General features: G+C 46.7%; 1 protein-coding gene across 1 annotated transcript; it reads right to left on the reverse strand.

Moving 5' to 3' along the window:
* Positions 1-591: 591 nt before the first annotated feature.
* On the reverse strand, positions 592-19564 carry tmem198a (transmembrane protein 198a). Its single transcript, XM_057047330.1, has 7 exons — positions 19140-19564; positions 8387-8629; positions 5786-6024; positions 5481-5693; positions 5179-5302; positions 3027-3328; positions 592-2696 (listed from the first exon to the last, which is right to left on the reverse strand). Exons 2-7 carry the CDS (start codon positions 8523-8525, stop codon positions 2544-2546), a joined length of 1170 nt encoding a protein of 389 aa, XP_056903310.1. The 5' UTR covers positions 8526-8629; positions 19140-19564; the 3' UTR covers positions 592-2543.
* Between the last annotated feature and the right edge of the window lie 1237 nt (positions 19565-20801).

Consider the following 20801-nt stretch of genomic DNA (forward strand, 5'->3'; position numbering starts at 1 on the left):
GATGAACTCTTTCTAAATCCTCTTCTCTTGCTATGTGATTCAACAGGAAACAGGAGCTGCAGCTCCGCTGAAATTATCCGTTCCATCGGTGGTCTCGGCGCAGCGTAAAGTGAACAACGACTGATTAATGAGCTGTGCTTTGTATCCAGCTGAAAGCCGATTAACTCTGCAGCAAGAACTCCGCCGTCTGTGCGGTTTGTGTCTGAACATCACTGGACTGAAAATGTCAGGAGAGATTAAAAAGAGCAGGGATGCAGAATGAAGGGAAGAAGAATGAGAGTGAAAGAGGAGGGAGAGTGTCGCAGAAAAGAGAGAAGAACATGCAACAGCAGGCAGGGAAAGGACAGCTTTTCCTTAAATCCACCCTAGAAAGGTTCCTGGTTCTCTCTAGAGGCCTGATGAGCAGACAAACTTTTAAAATGGCAGATTTCATTTCTAACCAGAATAAACCTCTGAACCTGAAAGACCCCAGAAACACGGTTCCACCCCTGCCGTCTGCACACTCAACACTAGAGGTCACCAAATCAACCCTTGACCTTTCCACCATCTCACCAACACATCCTGCCAATAAATGACACACTGGATGACAGATAGTAGACACACAATGTTTATCAGATAAGGTCCATAATACCATGCTCAATAATAATAATAATAACCAACTGCACATACAGCAGGAAACAGGACACAAAATTAAGTAGAAATTGAAATTGAAAATAGCCAGATGGATAAAAGATAATCCAATTCATTTTTACATTGGGAAATAATACAGCTCAGTATCTACAATGTTTCCCCAACATGTAAACAGCAACGATGCACACCAAAGGAGATGAAAATAAAAGCATCTGGAAGCCTGATAAGATCTTTAGAGCTGAATGAAGAGAGGAGGGCTTTGAACCTCGCTGTCCTCATTTTTGTCAGAGACAGAGACAATTCTGCAAGCACACAACGGAGGAGCCACAAAGGAAGACAGAAACCTACAGCTAAATATAACAAAGACTTATACAGCAGACAGGAGGTGACGTGTGCCAGGAAGAGAAGGTTACCTTTACAGAAGCCCTTTAAGCCAGACGGTGTAAACAGAGAGCGGAGGACAGGGAGGGAAAACACAAGGTGCATTTCTGCCGGCTCACATTTCCACAAGGTGCAGATTCATCTTTGGGGATTCACACCTTCACACACCTTTGGCCCCCGTGGGGCCCACAGCCGATACTGGGGGCGTTTGAAGTTTTCACCTGACAACAATGACACACTAAAACACTGACAAAGTGGAATCACGCTGACATTCATGCAGTAAAGTTACAGGTCCTCCGCTGTCCCAAAATCTCTGTCCCGCTCAGGCTGCTTTCACAGAGACCAGGTTACCATGACAATCAAATTCCGATCCGGTTTGTAAATATCAACCACAAAACGATGCACACGCAGACGCATGTGCAGCACAGCTATATGCAGCACAGACAGTGGGACAAGGTCCAGCGGTAAACGTTAGAGGGCATCCTTTAAAGAATTGTCTACTGTACATTTCAGGAGAGGTTCTCCAGTTTAAACCCTCGGCTTCACCATGTAAGGTGTCACTGAAGCGCAATGTTAACATTTTATTCCGATCATTACGAGAAAAAAGAGGGGAGGAGGGGAGGTTATGGAGTGCTTTACATATTTTACAACAATTCCCCCCTTCTGCCTAAATTTGGTACCATCTTTCATTTGCCGGAGGGCTCATGTGTCCACTCGCACGTGCCAGTACGCTATATTTAACATTTTGGCCGTCTTGTCTGCTCCTCTTCAAACTCCCAGAGAGGTTTCAGCATCAGCACACACCAGTTTCGGGTGCTCGTCAACGAGCGCGTACAGGCGATGAGGAACAGACGTTACAGCACTTCAGCGGACAAAATTGTTCATTTTAGCACAAAGATCAGGAAAGATCAGATCCACGAGGGCCAACGAACACTGATTTGGGAGCAGATTCCCTTTAGAAAATGAATATTCTGCATCTTGATGAATCAGAAGACTTTTGCTGTCTTGATGACCTTTCTATGAAAAGAGCCGTCTTTTCTGCTTCAGCGAGGGTTGTTTTAGATGCTGTTGGTGTTTTTCATTTCATTTCTCTGCTTGAAATCCTTGAGGAAATCCATTTCCTCATTTATCTGGCCTCACAGTACCTTGAAAACCACATGAAGTCTTTTCATTTGAAATGTTGCAGACCTCCAAGCGAGAACCAAATCTGTTCCTATTATATCCCCGGTGCTGCTGAAAACCTCTTCATGGCTCAAAGCAACGATAAAATCCTTGAGGCAAATGTTCTGCAATTACGTTTCAATTAAGCCCACAGAAAACAGCTCCTTCCCTTCCAGAGTGCAGGAAGAGCGGAGCGTATGATGGCGGATGGCAGGACGGCTATTGATGCGCATGGATTTGACCCCGTTGCTTCAAAAAAGCAACCGTGTCTCTACAATAATGAGCTGCTTTTCCATCTTGAGCTACAGGAAGATTTCTTCCAGAAGGTTCCTGATTTGAGCTTTGGAGAACTTTTGCAGACTTTTGCTGCCTCAGATGCGAACGGGGGCTCCAGTGGGGGCCGTGAGGGGCACCTGAGAGCCGCAGTCGTAGTCCAGTTCGCCTGTGCGCGTGCGGCTTATCATCCGAGAGTGGGAGTACGCGCGTCTGTCCGTGTGTCTGTCCCTGAAACTCCTGATGTAGCTCTGTGGGCAGACAGATGGAACAGGGTTGAGTACAGAATATTAAACATGGGCTCATAACGTGATCAATATAATGTGATTACAATAAACCGCGCAGCGCTAAGCGATAACGCCATCACACTTCCTGTGCTTCAACTAGCACCAAAGATCAGAACAACAAAAAAAGGGAAATTATTTCTTCCATTTCTCGGCACCACTAAAGTCCTGAATGTTGTGGTTGGTTGCTGGGCAACACCAGCTATACATCCCAGTTTAAAGAAATCACGACTCCCGATGTTGTGCTAAGCTAACGCATATTAAATGGAGCTTGAACGCATCTTCGGCGCAGCTCACCGGTGACAGAACATCTCCGTCGAATCGCCTTTTGTGATTGGCCTTGCAGTGGTAGCCTGGTTCAGTCTGGGACGGAGGGACCTTTGGCGTCTGCGAGCTGTGAGGCCGGTGATGAGGGTGGGCCACAGAGGGGTGGTGGTACTGCTGGTGCTGGTGGTGATGGGTTAGGGACTTCTGCTTGTGGGTGGACTTCAAGTTCTGGCGCTTTTTTTTCTTTTTGTTCTCCTTCTCCTTTTTCAGCCTCTCTTCGCGCTGCTGGATGCGCATGAGCTGGACCCTCCGCTGCTGTCGGCTCAAAACCACTGGGGCAAAACAAAGGGAGAAAGATCACGTCAAAGAAGCCCTGCTACTCAGTAGGAAAGCCTGAAACCCATTCAGCATTGTTAGAGGCTTTAAATGCAGGGTTAAAGCTCGATGTTCACATTTTCACTTCCTTTATTCCATTCAGTCAGTTCTTAGACATACAATTCTGTGCCGCGTGTATCTGTACCGAGCTGCTCGTCTCCTGATGCATTTATATGCGTGGGTGAAAGCACTTGTGTTATTTTCACACTCTTCGTCTGCAGTGGGTGTGTAAAACACATCCAGTCCATTCACTGCATGTTAGGGTTCAGCATGTTTTTCAATTATTCTGATCCTGCGGATTAATCAAGCAACAGCAAAACGAATGGGAACATTTTCATAAGGTCCAGACATCAATGAATGTGTGTGTGTGTGTGTGAGCATGTGTGTGTGTGTGTGTGTGTGTGTGTGTGTGTGTGTGTAAGGAGATCTATTGTTGTATTTTCAACTAACGATGCGCCATCTGCCAGGGAGAGCGGTTAATGATGCCCCTCTTTCTTTGGCTGGGCTTACCCTCACGTCAGTTTTGTGAGTGGTTATTGTGTGTGTGTGTGTGTGTGTGTGTGTGTGTGTGTGTGTGTGTGTGTGTGTGTGTGCTCCATCTCTGTCCAACCAGGCCTATAGAACTTATTCAAGTTATCTACATCAATCATTCAGCAACTTTTCTTTATTGCCCCAGTCTGTTGCCTCCTTTACTGTATGCCCTAGTTTATCACCCTGTCCCGCCCTTCCCCTATCCTCCTTCCTTTTTTGTGACCAGGATGGTTGCAAAGATTTACGGTATGTTTAATTCGGGTAAATGCAGAAGTTCGAGGCCAAGATGTGGAAGTTACAATATTTCCTATAACACAAAGGCGATCCAGCCAATTTAAATGACTCCATATTCTATAATATCAATGATCCCGTCATCCAAAACAGCAGGAACCTTAATAACATTCATGATTTTCCCTCTCATTCATCCCCAATAACTGACATCCCTGATATTAGAGTAGATTTGTTTGTATATTATTACCTGCCCTTGTTGTATTGCCCCACCGCTTGTGCTGCGAGGGCAACATTATTCTGTCAGTGAGAGGCCCGCATGGGTGTTTCTAACAAGAAAAACACCGAATGTGGCGGAACGCAGCAAACGGTCTTGAGTTTCCAAAAGAATGTGCTCTCTCTTTTCCTCCATGTCTTTTTAGGTCGCTGTGCACTTGCAGAGATTTCAAAATGGCACCAAAAAGGTTTCTTTATGTGTTTGCCAACACACTCGTGAGTGGAAACCGTGGCCGCTGGCTGTTTAATCCCATTATTTTAGGCCGTGTGTGACTTCTTCCAAGGCAGCAAAATCAACCGTCAGAACATTAAAGAGAGATCGAGCTGTGTGTTTCTATTTTCCTGTGAGTAAAAATCTAAAAACAGAGTTGTGTGTGTTTGTGTGTCTTTTTATCCTTTCCTTGACTTACGCTTTCTCTTACACACGGAAAAGCACGGGCACATACACAATCTCCCAGCTTTATAATGGTTGTGGTTCACGGCTGCCAAACATATTGAATTTTTAATAACATTAGAATAGATTGGGCAGTCTTGGCAGAGCCCTGTTCTAAGATCGATACCATGACAACATATTCTGAGATTAAAGGTTTGCCATCAATTCCCAAATCTTTGCTGAGTGTCCTGTTGTTGGTTCTAATGGTGCTGAAAGACCAGGAAAAGGCTCCCTCCTCTCATTGGACTGCTCTCTGGGTGCTGTGATGCATGGATGTAAGCTGATTTCTGAGTATCTGTGAAGGCTTCTCACATTCCTAACTCATAGGCCATCACTCACCCTCCGTGTGGGAAAACCCCTCTGCTGTGACTTTCCACTGGATCAGCACACCGAGGAAGGTGAGGACAGGCCACACCCCCAGGATGACCCAGGTGAACCAGCACACTGGCTTCTTTGGTGCCACCTGCAAGTAAAACACCGCAGTAGATATTTATGGAATGACTTCACCAAGGTCTCCCGGAGATGACAGGGAGACTGACACACAGATTCTGGCCAAGGCCAACATGAACACTTGATGATGATGATGATGATGATGATGACGACGATGCCATGGCGGCACATAAACACGCGGCCCCACCTACCCTGAGTCTCTCGTAGATGTAGTGCACCAAAGCAAACAGCTCGATGAAGTAATCCACAGTGACGGTGATGATGGCGGAGCCGAAGGTTGCTGTGGAGAAAGTGACGAAGCAGCGCTGCCACTGGAGAGTGAGCACGGCGAACAGCGTCCCAGAGCCAAGAAGGATGCCCAGGGGGACCCACACGGTCCTGGGGTGGTAGAACTCTTCCATCACCTTCAAGAGCGGAGGGTTAGTTTTAGGCTATTATAACCCAAATGCATTTTTTAGGTTTAATTGTTCTAATCTGCAGAAACAGGAAGTCTCACCACCAGAGATGCCACTCCTAACAGCAGGCCCAGAAGGAGACCCACCATAAACAGCCCCACACTGCGGACCAACATGGTAACCAAGCCGCACAGGGTCCCGATGCCCAGGCCAATGCCCACAGACGCCTCCACGCTCAGCTGAGTGTCCATCACTCTCTCCTTGTAGCACAGCATGAAGATGACCACAGAGCCGAACATGAGGCCGGTGAGGAACAACACCGCCTTGAAACATCGATAACCTGGGGGGGCGAGAGAAAGCAGATGCTGTGAGGCAGCAGCAAACACCCAAACAGACACGAGGAGAGCAGCTGCGTGAGCGGACGGCCCACGGCATCAAACTCTGATCCATAACCACGGGAGCGTCGCGGCTCAAGGAGCGGGACGACGCCAGGTGATTGATTATTGTACACAGAAACTTGGAAATCGATCTTAAAGACACCTTATTACAAAAGTCATGATGGGCAGGAAAACAGTGCAGTGATTCATTTTCAGCTTTTTCATGGGCGAGAAAGGCGTTGTTGTGGTTTGAGGAAGGTCGGACATGCTAAACCATCTCTAGAAACCTTCCTGAAGCTATGCTAACGTAAGAAAATCCCCACATTCTAGGTCAGCCACACTTATTAGTCCACCAGCTGAATACAACATCCTACATCCATCTCTGTTATCTGTCGTTCTCTCTGTTCTTTGTTGCAGTGAAAACAACGGAAGGATGAAACGCTAACTTATAAAGTTAGAAGGTCCTCGGCCCATGCTTTTATTTTTACCGCCCGCCCGCCTTCTTCCTTGCTCTGACTGGACTGTATCTCGGGGGAGAACCGACATCAGATTGTTATCTTTGTGTAATCAGGCGTCACACAGCTGAGCTGAACAATCCTCTGCCTCTCATCCAGCGCTCCGTTCATGCTCATCCCTCAAGACTCGCTTTCTCTGACTGCTCCTCCACGTTTGATCCTTCATCCACACTATCATTCCTCTGCTCTCCTCTTTCGTGTCTTCTCTGCTGCCCCTTCTCTTCCAAACTGCTTCTCTTCCAGGCATCAGTGCGTCCACCCCAGCTGTTCACTCCAGCTCATTTAAGAGCTTCCTCACTTCTGACCTCTTTTTCTGCCCTCCAACCATGTTTGTGCCGCATCCTCCCGTTTCCTGCATCACGTATATGCAGAATACAGCACATTCCCTGTGCTTCCATCAGCGGGAAGATTATTCAAACGTGAGCGTTTTGAGGAGCGCTGACAATCTGAATCGTGTTCTCGTTTGCAGGGATCTGGTTTGTTGGGGAAATTCTGGCTCAGAGTTCGGAGACGCAATTTAGCTTTCTGAGGGCTGAGGACAGACAAACAGATAAGACTCACAACAGATGGTGAAGGACTCGGAGTAAAGTGTGATTCAGCATCACACAAAACCATCTTTACATGCTCAGATCCACAGCTAACATGACATCAAGCGCGAAATGAGACAGTTCCTGCATTTCTGCAGTTTTGTGAAGTACAGTTAATTGTGATTGGGGTCGTTTTCTGGCACATGCCTAAAGGCACTCTTGGCATTTTGTGCCGGTGGATGTAGGACGGTAATGTTTGGTACCCAGACGATGGCTTTGTTTCAAGGCTCCAGCCTGTTCGCCTGCTGTCGGCTATCTAAAATAAAGTTCTTAGGGAGCCTATTTGTAATGCAGGGAGTGAAGCTGGCGATGTTTTAGTGGGACATATACAGAGAATGCCAATGGCTGCACGCTTCAGTGCATCGCTCACCATCTATTTGTATGCTGCACACCTGTGGAGAGCTTCAACGTGCATCAATATTCATTCCAAATCAGCGTGGTTGTTTCACAAATCTAATTACAGTGTTTTGCATTTTCTGTTATTTTTGTCTTTTAAATGGATTCTCCCTGGATATACTAGTGGCCACCACTGTCCAGGGCTGCAGGTGTGGTTTTAAACAACATGATTTATCTCAGCAAAGGCTGAACACAACAACCACAATAATGAGCTGCGCTGACTGCCTGTCATTCAAATACATTTACACTCCCATAAAGTTCTGAACACGAGGATGTCTCTATTCAGAGGCACGTGAGGAAACTTCTGCAAAACTACAGGTTTGTGAAAAGCCTGCAACATTTGCAGGACTTCTCTCTAATTATTTATCGATCGCTGTAATGACTTCACATTCCGACTCATTAGGCTGAGCCGTTAATAGTTATGGTTCAATCAAACAATCACACGATGCACAAAATTCTGCCTGCAGTCAGAATTCTGCGGACCTGGTGTACACTTTGTAATTAGCCCAGTCTCACTTTCAGCTGTGAGTCAATGATTATATTGGCGTATTTAAGTTGAATTTCTGCTGCTCACTTCTTTGAATGCTCAGTAAGAAATCCCAATACTGTGTGTGACAACTTTATAAACCAAAACATGGAATGAAAAGACAAGTCCGCCCGCTGAAGTGACAGCAGGGCCTGGGTTATAATTAGCTCTTTTGATTTGGCAACGGCAATTAAGAAATAAGTTTTTATCAAGCAACTTTAGTACATTTAGAAATATGAAAATAAGTCAAACTACTGTAATCAGTTCTCCACTGAGAAGTATTTTTAATATAATTACTCACCAAAGAAGCAGTAGATAATTCCAAAGAGGCAACACATGGAACAAACCACTGACGGCACGATCTCATATCGCCTCTCAATTTCCCGGTCGCAGCGCAGCGCCTCCTCCGACAACCCCAGCAGCGGGCTGGCGGACGTCATGGTGAGGGAGGTTTCAGCAGGCCTGACAGAGAGGGGGCTGAGGGCTGGAGGGGGAGCGCAGGGACGACTGGATCAGGGGGACTCGCCCATCGAAATGTGCCGACCTGCAAAACCGGGGAAGTAAAGAGAAAATATGACAGAGAGAAGGAGGATGTGAAGAATTTATCACCAGGGAAACAGCAGCACGCGCTGGCAGAGCGACAGAATACTAGAAGCCCAAATCATTTACGTTCACTCCACTACTAGAAGGATGTCTCTCTCTCTCTCTCTCTCTCTCACACACACACACACACACACACACACACACACACACACCTGCCTACCACGTAAATCGTTCAAATCAGACTTTCACACGTTGCGTTTCATCTCCATGTTCAGTGAGACACTGTCAAGATGATTGACAAACCCTAAATCGTGTGAACTTCAGTGAAGCTGTGATTATTTGACTGCGACGGCTGAAATGCAAACCCGAATTTCTTTTTTGTAATTTTTGAGACCTACGAAGAGATTCTGCAGGACACACCTCACATAAAATAAACGATGGATCTGAATAAACTGTCTGAGGAATAATTAATGGATTTCTAACCTTTTCTCTGTAGAACATGTTGCATTAGGGAAAAAGAACTGTACTGATATGATGTTGGGTTCATAGGCCCAAATAGGTATGGGTTCATTTCTTTAAGGTAATTAATGCAGAATATAGCATAAACCACCGTGTGTGAGTACAAATTGTGTTTAATAAGGCTTCACTTTCCTTAGTAAATGTTGCCAGATGCCAGCTGTGATATTGCCCTGCTGCTGGATTTATATTTAAGCTATTTAGCCTAATGCATTATTACATAAAGATTTACTCTTATATAATCCAGCGCAATATTGACAACTTTATTCCTAATTGCTCTGCTTGTGTCCTCTGGGCCTGAAAAAGACACAAAGATCAATTAGTAGAGTGTTTCCTCTGCAGGCAGGCGTCTCTGAGATTCTAATCATTCATTCCTTTTTTTCCTAGAGGACTAAAGTGTGCCCTGGGGCTTCCACTGCCTTTGTTTCCTAGCATCACTGCCATTAGCTAATAAAGTGATCAAATTAACTGTGTTTTCCCGTGTGGGGGTGTATTTATCCACCCCAACATGAACAAACAGACACCATTTTAGCCTTTAAACACCTATTTTTGCATAAAAATGCTGCATTTGAGTAACATTCACCCTAAACACACCTCCGCAAAATCCAAGCACCAGAGCCAAACTGGGTCCGTTTATTCCAGTTGAGCCTTTGACTGAGAACACTCTGTAAGTGGCGCAAATCTCTGAATTTTATTCACTATCATCATTATTTTATGAAATGTCTACTACACCTTTTACATCTTTTATGCGCTCGTCCTGGCTGCTGCTCTCACAACACCACTGTGTTCAGGCGGTGCTGTGTCTTTCTAATTGAACCCTTGTGACTCCTGTACTTTTCATATTTCCTTTCCATTGTAAATCCTCCATTTTCCAACATTTATTTTATTCCAGTTTGTGGCGGTACAAAGCCACTGTGCTATCAACAGTTATTGATTTTTATTAATGAATGGAAAGTGTTGTGGCAGCATCTGGTGTAATTCCGTTCATGATGTGAGTGTGTTGCTGTCCACCAGTGTGGATCCACCACGGATCTCGGCTCTTTACAACAGTGTTTAATCAACATTATTCCAGCACTCGATTCCCTGCGTTACAAGTCGTAACTTCCAACACATTCGCTGATATACTGAAATCTGATAAGCTATCACACCGCTGACTGGAAGAGAATAAAGTGTTTATAATTCATTTAACAGAAACACTTGCGTTTGCTTCCATCGTGAAACACCATGAAGGTCCTACCACTACTTCACTGGGACTAGAAACATCTTTCCAGTATGACACCAGGACAATTTTAACTCGGCGTCCCACCAGCTCCTGCAAACTGTGAAAATCCCCGGGCGAAAGACACAATCAGCGTGGCCAGAGTGCCCCTCTCACACAGAGCTCCGCTTCCATTATCTGCTCTTGTGTCTTTTTCACTCTGTATTCCATGTTTGCTGCTGACTCGTGCTTTCTCTCTGTGTTATTATCAGCTATTCCTGAATTATTGCTTTGTCCAACTACCCAGACTTTGTTAATATTCCTGAACCCACCAGGACACCCTTCAGCCGTCTTTTGCATGGCATGCTGCCTCTTTGCTTTCCCATTAGCAAGAGATCAGATTTAAATATCCCTCTCAGGTTAGGGTCATCAGTATTCGGTACAGGTTGCCACCAAATCTGAAAAGCAAATTCAATAATTTAAATTCACAACTGTCGTTCCCAACTCGGTGGTGAAACGGATCAATTGACGATGTGGCTGCGGTGGGAAAGAATAATGAAATGAAAAGTGTGTTCGAATTCCCTCCTACTGAACGGCAGTTTTACCCAATCAGCTGCAGAGTCAGAGTCAGCTGCATGCCACATGACCCTGGTGAGCCGAAGGCCGACTCAACGCGTAACATTGCGCCGACATGATGAAAACGAGCCACGAGGTCAGCAACAGGAGTGGAAACGCGTTATAATATTTAAGAACGCCACATGCACTTGATTGTCTGATCAACCAGTGGAGCTGGAATAACCCTGTTTAGAAGCTGTGGTGCTCGTCTCCATGGGAATGTGCATGTTAACAACCCACTGTGGTGGTTTCTTTCAAGCCCCAGCAGCAGACAGCTTTGACCTCTGACCCCTATTGAGCTACACCCTCTTCAAGGCTCTCGCTAAAAGCAAAATGAGCATATTGTGACTAAAATCGCTCCGTTTGGTTTGTGTGACTGCGGATTTTTAGCTCTGTGACATTGGGGAGCTACATTAGACTCGTGCGTGTGTAGCAACATGACAGAAACACCCAATTAATGCGATTAAAGGTCACTGATTGCTATTACCATTATCTGATTTCATGCTAACGTGCACCCTGAGTTCTCTCCAGACATCGCAGCTCAGGTCTGCGGCTGATTTAACGTCTTCCACCCTCCGTGGGGCGCGACGGCCGCAGGACGAGGCGATGATACGGTGATAGCTTTGCTTTGGTCTGCGGTAAGTGAAGATAATGTAGTGAGACCTAAATAATCGAATGGAAGCGATCGAGATTGTCGCCTTTCCTCCCTGCCGAAGAATGATGAGCCAGTGATTCACAGCATAGGGACCCAAACGGCTGACACAAATCACAGCCCGCACGCCGATTTGCTCCGCTACATCCTGGCTGGTTACATTTCAGAAGCAGTGGCGGCGTAATAACCTTTCCAAGCACTCTGCTCTCGACTCGGCTGGAGTTTGCTTTCTGCCGCTCTCTCCTGCAGATGCGACGACTGTCCGAGGTCACAGATCAGATCTGGACGCTGCCGGCGGTGTGATAAGACCTTCATGATTTGTTCTGCTACACGTCAGCCCTGTCTTCAGAACTGTATTTCTGTGCTCGTGCAGTAAATGCAAGTTCATCTCTGTGTCAGCGCTCACACAGAGATGAACACCACATTCAGATCATTGATCCACATTTGCTCCGGGGCAAAGGAACGGCTGTCTCTCACTGTTTAAACGGGTTGTTTGTAGATTACTGTTCAAACTGTATAAAGAAGAAAGTGAGGGGACTAAAAGGAGGGAACTCATTTGCTGGGGCCATTTTGGGGTGGATTTTCCTCAGCAAGCTTGTAATTGTCAGAATGGGACGACGCAAAGAAGATGATGAGATGTCTGCACGTGTCTCTGGGTGTGTGTATGTGTGCCAGCATGAATAATTTAGAGAACGACACCAAGTGGTGGTGACAGAGTATCACCGGAACGAGGACATCCTGCTCTCCAGGGCAGAGAGAGGAAAAGAGACAGAGAGAGAGAGAGGGAGAGGAGGGTGGTGGCTGATCACAGAAAAAAATGGGAAAAATCAATAACTAGATTTTCTCTCTCTCTCTCTCTCTCTCTCACACACACACACACACACACACACACACACACACACACACACACACACACACACACACACACTCACTCTCTTTTGCTGTGCTAGCAGAGTGTAAGCAGGTTCAAAACTTCCAGATTCCTGCTATGGTGAAATCTTAAAGTTTAAAAATGTGATCCAGACCAAAAGAGAAAGCAGATTTAAAGGAGTGATGGTGACAGTTTTACGTGTATGTATTATTTATATTCTTATAAGACACAATATGGTCATAACAGATTAAAATGTAATGTATTATAAAATAATGCAATGTAGCGCACATTAAGATGGATTAACTAGAGTTAACGAACACCTTGTTCAGGCATAAAGGCCTCCACATGTGCACTTGGCACCAGGACGCCTTAGGCCGCGGATCGATGATCGACTTCGTGGTCGTGTCATCGGATTTGCGGCCACATGTTCTGGACACTCAGGTGAAGAGGGGGCGGAGCTGTCAACTGATCACCACCTCGTGGTGAGTTGGCTCCAATGGTGGGGAAGGATGCTGGACAGACCCGCAGGCCCAGACGTGTTGTGAGGGTCTGCTGGGAACGCCTGGCAGAGAGCCCCTGTCAGAAGGAGCTTCAACTCACGCCTCCGGGAGAGCTTTGACCCTGTCCCGGGGGAGGCGGGGGACATTGAGTCCGAGTGGACCATGTTCTGTGCCTCCATTGTTGAGGCGGCTGACCGGTGCTGTGGCCGCAAGGTGGTTGGTGCCTGTCGTGGCGGCAATGCCTCACCGCTGGTGGACACCAGCATCCCTCACCGCTGGTGGACACCAGCGGTGAGGGATGCCGTCAAGCTGAAGAAGGAGTCGTATCGGGCCTTACTGGCCTGTGGGACTCCTGAGGCAGCAGATGGGTACCGGCAGGCCAAGCGGAGTGCAGCTACGGCTGTTGCCGAGGCAAAGACCCGGGCATGGGAAGAGTTCGGTGAGGCCATGGAGAACGACTTTCGGACAACCTCGAAAAGGTTCTGGACCACCATCTGGCGTCTGAGGAAAGGGAAGCAGTGCACTGTCAACACTGTGTATAGTGGTGATGGTGTGCTGCTGATCTCAACTCGGGATGTTGTGGATCGGTGGAAGGAATACTTTGAGGACTGCTCAATCCCACCAAAATGCCTTCCAGTGAGGAGTAGGGCCTGGGGACCTGGAGATGGGCTCTTATATCTCCGGGCTGAAGTTGCCGAGGTAGTCAAAAAACACCTCGGTGGCAAGGCCCCGGGGGTGGATGAGATCCGTCCAGAGTTCCTTAAGGCTCTGGATATTGTAGGGCTGTCGTGGTTGACTCGACTCTGCAACATCGCGTGGACATCGGGGGCAGTGCCGCTGGATTGGCAGACCGGGGTGGTAGTCCCTCTTTTTAAGGAGGGGGACGGAGGTGTGTTCCAACTATAGGGGGATCACACTCCTCAGCCTCCCTGGTAAGGTCTATTCAGGGGTACTGGAGAGGAGGGTCCGCCGGATAGTCGAACCTCAGATTCAGGAGGAGCAATGTGGTTTTCGTCCTGGGCGTGGAACAGTGACCAGCTCTACACCCTCAGCGGGGCCTCCAGGGTGCATGGGAGTTTGCCCAACCAGTCCACATGTGTTTTGTGGACTTGGAGAAGGCATTCGACCGTGTCCCCGGGGGGTCCTGTGGGGGGTCCTCCGAGAGTATGGGGTGTCGCGCCCGCTGATACGGGCTGTCCGCCCCTGTGAAGCGGCTGGGATGAAAATCAGCACCTCCAAATCCGAGGCCATGGTTCTCAACCGGAAAAAGGTGGAGTGCCTTCTCCGGGTCAAGGAGGAGATCCGCCCCAAGTGGAGGAGTTCAAGTACCTCGGGGTCTTGTTCAGGAGTGAGGGAAGAATGGTCGATCTTCGTTCCTACCCTCACCTATGGTCATGAGCTTTGGGTAATGACCGAAAGAACAAGATCACGGGTATAAGCGGCTGAAATGAGCTTCCTCCGTAGGGTGGCTGGGCTCTCCCTTAGAGATAGGGCGAGAAGCTCTGCCATCCGGGAGGAGCTCGGAGTAGAGCCGCTGCTCCTCCGCGTTGAGAGGAGCCAGATGAGGTGGCTTGGGCACCTAGTCAGGATGCCCCCTGGACGCCTCCCTGGTAAAGTGTTCAGGGCATGTCCCTCTGGTAGGAGACCCCCGGGAAGACCCAGGACACGTGGAAAGACTATGTCACTCGACTGGCCTGGGAACGCCTGGGGATCCCTCTGGATGAGCTGGAGGAGGTAGCTGGGGAGAGGGAAGTCTGGGCTTCTCTTCTTAGGCTGCTGCCCCCGCGACCCGACCCCGGATAAGCGGTAGAGGATGGATGGATGGATGACTAGAGTTTAGGACCTTCAAAGTGTCCCAAATTATTTGCAGTCTGCAAACTTTCAAAATCTGTTTAACAAAATGTGAACAAAAGGCCCTGATATTAGAAGATAATCTGGGTGTCAGGAGGTGAGATGGATTTTTTAAAAACGTACTGAAGAATATTAATTACGGTTCCAACCGATGGCCTCAATCTTGGCTCTGAGGACTCGTGCGCAGACTCACAGTAACGAGTTCAGTAGGTCGGGAGGTTTAACCTGGTTGATGTATTGAGAAATGCTGAGTGGAAAACCTTATGCAACCAGAGCCACTGCTGAGCTGTTGGCTTTTGATTACAGTGGATCTTGAAACAAATAAATGCATTTTGATTTATATCCTGCAAAAGTGGTGAGGCGGAGGAATATTTACACGTACACAAGTCTGTCAGTTAGAAACAAAGTGGAGCAACATTCTGGCACCTACAGAGGGAGACCTGCCGAAATATTCATATAAATATTTGATTTTCATTTTGAAAAACAGTACAATACAGATAATATTCACTACAAAACAGTAAAGTTAAGGTTCACTCACTGGTTTATGGATTTCCTGACTGACCTGCATGTAATCTAATGCATGTAATGTAATCTAAACATTAGTTAAGAGTTTATTTATGTCATCTTAAAATGAGAAAGATCAAGAATATGAGGATAAACTATAAAAAGGTTGTGTGTTTCCAGGTAAGCTGATACTACCGTGTATCCCAAAAACCACCAGTCTGAACATCACGAAGACGTGTGGTTCTGTTGGCAGCTGCGGCCCTCTGATTAAGAAAGACAGAGTGTACGTGACTCACGGTGTTGCTGGTGTCATGGTAACAGGATGACTGTTTGCATGTATTCCATCTGTCCCAGGTGTGTGTTTATGTGTGAAAGAGAGAGAGTGAGCGAGAGAGTGAGAGAGAGAGAGAGAGCTTAAAAATGTTAGGGAAACCAGCACAATGGCAGATTTTCCAGGACGGGAGTGCTGTCATGGTGACCACTGCTGGTCAATAACTGCAATTTCCCTTCCCAAGGTTACAAGACTGTTGTTAATGCACACATAATACTTGGAAGCAAATGCTTCCAGTTATTTACGGCATTGCTGGTGGCACAAATGTGGATGTGAACTCCTCCCTTATGGGGACGTTGAGGTGTTGAGCACAACTAATCGGTGCAAAAAATAATTTCTTTTGTCGGGGGCTTTGGTTTCTAGCAAGCCAGACTGTATGCTTAAATGAAGTAGTCTCTCCTGTTGGCATAGCAACCATCAAGGCATAGATAACCTTGCTGCTCTGTGAAAACACACCCACCATTGCATCTTTCATTAACTGTCTGCTGGACTGAAACTTTATAGAGCAAAAGCAAAAAAAAAAAAAAAAAAGAAGAAAAAGAGCAGAAGCAGTGTAGCTCAATAACTGGTGATATTTACAGATGTGAGATGTTGGTCAGTCTTCTACTCTTTTGCCTTTGTTGATTTTATAGAACGGTCCTGTAGCGAGCAGCCAATTAAGGCTTTAAAACACCTTTATTGCACTGTTTCTGTGTCCAAATGAGCAGTCTGCGTTCAGTTTCGTACCTAGATTTGTTGCTCTTGTCAGCAGGAGTGAAGTCCAGTGAATATTCTAGCACCTGTGGCCGCTCTTGCTGCTCGGAAGGTTGGAGGCGCCCGAACTGGCAGTGAGCAGTCCTCTCCCTGCTTCACCCTGCACTGGATCCTCCGATGTGGTGTTGAAAGTAAAGTGATCTGACACTGTGTTTGCATATGTTTGTGTGTGTGTGCATGCACCGGTGGCCCTGGCATTGATCCCCCCATAAGCCTCGCTCATCGTTTGCGGTCTGGAGGTGAGTTGACAGGGGGAGTAAAGAGGCTTTCATCAGATTACAGCTCATTCGCTGTCACTGTCTCTCCTCCCTGAGTCATTTATCTCTCTGCAGCTTTCAACTACTTCTGGCTCTGGCTGAGCATCAGACCTTTACACCACAGTGGTGAATGTGTCTTCAATCCCACACGGATCCATTTCTCTCTCTCTAATGCCCCCAATGAGCGGAGGGAGACAGAGAATTCATCAAAATGATGAAGTTACAAAAGAGGGCATTAACGCCCTGTAGTACTTTTTAATGCAGGTAACATCATGTATATGTGATGTTTCTGAGCTCTATAGAACAGTCATTACTTACACATAAATGGTTCTGATGGCTTTCAGGGACCTTTTTGTTTTCTATCTTTTTATTTGCAGCTTCAGGAGCAATAAAGCAGAAGCTACCAGAGCTAAATTTACCAACAAGTACCTATAGCAGCAAACGCTGTGTGTTCAGTCTGACAGAAGCGTGAGGACAAGACAGTTGCCGTCTCTCTGTATCGCCTCCTCTCTTTGGCTGGTTTAGCAGCGCAGCCTCTCTGAAGACCTGTCCTGAATTACTGCGTATATTTGTTGCTTTTTTTGCTTCTGCTTTGCTCTACTTATTTGTTGTTGTTTACCCACGTTGGCGTCCTCATTGATGATATTTATGACATCACGTTGAACTCCTGAGCATCCTGTTCCATCATGAAGCTGAATATTGCTGACAGCATTCATTGGTGTACACATCTCCATCTCTCCACCCCCCTCCACACACACACACACACACACACACACACACAGATGGGGAGTCCTTACACACATTGGCTCTCGACCTGATGCTGCCCTCACCACAGTCATATACATTTAGCACAGAGTGCTATAATCATTAGATCCCGAGAGCCCAGTGGCCACAGCAAACAGGCGTGTAAGTGTTTGAAGCGGTGCGTATGTGCATACACCAGTGGAAAGGACAACACGTATTAATAGGATTACCATCGACTTTGCCCTTTCTCTCCCTTCTTTCACACTCACACTTTCTTTCCTGATCCCCCACCACCGCCTCCTACTCGTTCATCTCTTTTGCCAGCTTCGGTCTGGCTGTACATTTATCTTCCCACTTTGACTTCGCTCTTAATATTTATTCCTCTAATTACTCCCCAGTTCACTCCGGGCCCTCCTTTGCTCTCATTTGTCACTCTCTTTCATCCCCACTCCTTATTTCCACTGATCAGGAACACTGATGCTTGATGCGTAATAGCTCTGTCAGACAGTGAAGCCCCCGTGTGTTCTGTTCACTACACTTACATAACCCGACACCAAAGCTATGCGCATTGCGTAGCAACATGGGAAATCCAGGGGCAGCATGAATGAAATCGGTGTCCACACTCTGCTTCGCTGCGCCTCAAACCCAAATCACTGACTCCCTGAAATGCATTTGACAGTTTTTCTTCATACTAACATTTATAAAAAGGGGAACCTCTGATATTAAACTACACTTCCTGTGATGCCCTAAAGCTGGTTCTGAAGGAACAAAAGACAAAATTGGTGTTTTGGAGTCCTGAGCACATCCCCCAATGGATGTTTTCGGTGGAAGTCACAAATGTGGACTTCCACTTGATGAGATACGGGATCAACAAAGGACCACATGGGGCCCCTCTTCTCAAAAGCACCTGCACACAAGCATCGTTTCATGCTGTGTTTTATTCCCACATCCTCATCGAAGGCACGTTTGGATTTGAACGGTTCGATAATCACTTGCGTTGGTATAATTAAGAAATGATAAGGGAGATGTGGAGCATATAACTGGTTTGTATCTTACTGATAGACCAAATCACTAATATTAAAGCATAAATAAAGGAAGATGCTTGATTGATTGCTATAATTGCCCCGTTTTACACGCATGAATCTACCAATAATGATGATTTTTCTAAGCGTGGGTGGGGGTAAATCCTTCCTCCCACTTTGCCTCTCGGTGTTTTGGTTCGGGGGTGAAGTCAGCCAGGTGCATCCAGATGTGCTGCCTGTTTTGAAACTGGCCAGACAGCCAGATGTTGACGGGGCGCGTGCGACTTTCCGCGAAATCAGTATTTCCTGGCGGTGGCCACGCGCTGCCCGACGCAGTTAGCGACGCTGGGGTCAAACACAGCGATTAGTGGCTTAAATCTTTAATTCCTACGCACCGTTGAGGCTTCATCTGGCCGCCAGCGACAGCCTGCCGAGCCGAGGCTGCGCCAAATGTTCCGTTAAGGGACGGTTTGGAAACAAAAGAGGACAGACAATAGATGTGCGAGAGCCCTCCATGTGTCTCATTTACAAAGGCAGCTACGGCGGCACTAATTAGCTTTTGTCCGTCATTTTAAGACATGTTGTGTCTGCTGGATGGAGATAACCACAAGCTTCCGTTTATGTCACAATAATAAAAAAAAAAAACGATACAGCGGACCAAAGCGAGCAGTTCTAGAAAAACAAAGAAAACACTCACCTCAGAAAAGCATCATATTCCCCTTCTTGCTGACCAAACGGGAGCCAAGAGAGAGAGAGAAATCTAGCCTGGTGAACTTTAAAAGCCCACCATCATGAGCCAGACCAAAGGGCTGCTAACACAACTCCAGAAGACACCCAGAAGCTGGGGCTCACACAAAGCTGAACTCCTCTCCGCCTCTTCCACTCTTGGCTTCCTACCGGTCGTGTTTTCCAGGCTGACGCGCTCTTGTTGTCAGCGGCGCCTCATGTAATATTGAAGAGCGGTAATGGAGCCACTTCGACGGGAAATGGAGGCGCCTGTCTCTTTATTCCGTGTTTACATCGCGCTGTATTAGCAGCCTTCGCGGTGTTTATCCCCGCCGACGCACCAGCTCGTGCGCTCCCTTTGTGCTCTCTGTCCTCTCGGCGGGTAACGGGTTAAACCATTCGTTGAGTGGGAGGGGGGGTGGCAATCGAGCTATTCATGTGGGAACGAGCGACGTAGTGATTTGAGTTCAAATGTGAAATAAATAGATAAATACTAAAGGAAAAGGGAAGGGGCGACGAAGACTGGGGAGAAGTGAGCGGAAGGGAGTGACGAAGCGAGGTCGTGCCGACGCACCCACCCCTCCGCGAACTTCAAGAGAGGGTCGTTTAAAAGAAAGCCTTATTGCCAGATCGCGCGACTGTTATCTTTAAATGTGCACATGATCACAAAGAAGCTTGAACGGTGAGATTGATGGGTTTTTTTTAAAAAAAAATGTTGGCTCCCAAGTCATTTTTTTAACTTTTAGTTTTTCATTTATTCTAAAGGAATAACATCCTTAACGGGTTGTCTAGGTTTGGCTAATTGACTGAATGCCATCTGATAATGGAGGAGGTGGGGGAGCTTTTGTCTGGGCGCTCCTTCCCTCGGTGATGCAGGAGACTGATCAGGACCCTGGAGAGCTCCCAGTCAGCTGCCACCTGTGTCAGTGATGAGACATGAAATTTCAGCCAGGAGATATCCGTGGCGTTTTGATTAAAATCCACATTTATACACGGAGATTGAAATGAGGCTGAGCTTTCAAGATCAAGTAATTCAATAACAGGTTAAATACGTCAGCTCTCCCCGGTTTTAGCAACTGCCTCCGTCATAATTTTGTATACTACAATCATAACAATATTAGTAATAACAGCAGCAAAGGAAACAAATTAAATGTGTAAATTTAAATCAGTCGCTGTCAGATAACGATAAGCAATCAATAGCGCCCTCTTCTGAAGAAATACGGTCACTTGAAGTGGATTGAGAATAAACAATTGTATAAAGTTCAACCTGTCTACGGTGCCAAATCCATCACCGCAATCTATTTTTGATTTAACAACTGAGTCATCAATCACAAAAACAAGGCAATTCATGTTTAAAACATCACCTTCTCGGTATTCCATCAATCATCTGACTCCTGACAACAAGAGTTGTCATGTTACATAACAAGACTTCAGAATTTCGCATCAAGGCATATTAGAAGAATGCAGGCACGTTTGTGGACAGATCTGGGAGATTTCAGATCCATAGACCAAAGAGAGGGTTTTCTAAGCACACTAACGCTTCACCCTTGGTCTGACTGGAGAATTAAAGCATCACAGGGATCAGCAGTGAGTGTTTCTGTGCGGGTGCGCGGCAGCATCTGCGCCTTTAAGA

Source organism: Takifugu flavidus, chromosome 1, assembly GCF_003711565.1.
Source record: "Takifugu flavidus isolate HTHZ2018 chromosome 1, ASM371156v2, whole genome shotgun sequence".
Taxonomy (NCBI): domain Eukaryota; kingdom Metazoa; phylum Chordata; class Actinopteri; order Tetraodontiformes; family Tetraodontidae; genus Takifugu; species Takifugu flavidus.

Coding starts and splice junctions, on each gene's coding strand:
- tmem198a (XM_057047330.1), bottom strand. CDS start 8,525: ATGACGTCCGCCAGCCCGCTGCTGGGGTTGTCGGAGGAGGCGCTGCGC. Junction 5,303..5,480: donor ACATCTACGAGAGACTCAGG/GTAGGTGGGGCC, acceptor TTTTACTTGCAG/GTGGCACCAAAGAAGCCAGT. Junction 2,697..3,026: donor ACGGAGATGTTCTGTCACCG/GTGAGCTGCGCC, acceptor GTCTGCCCACAG/AGCTACATCAGGAGTTTCAG.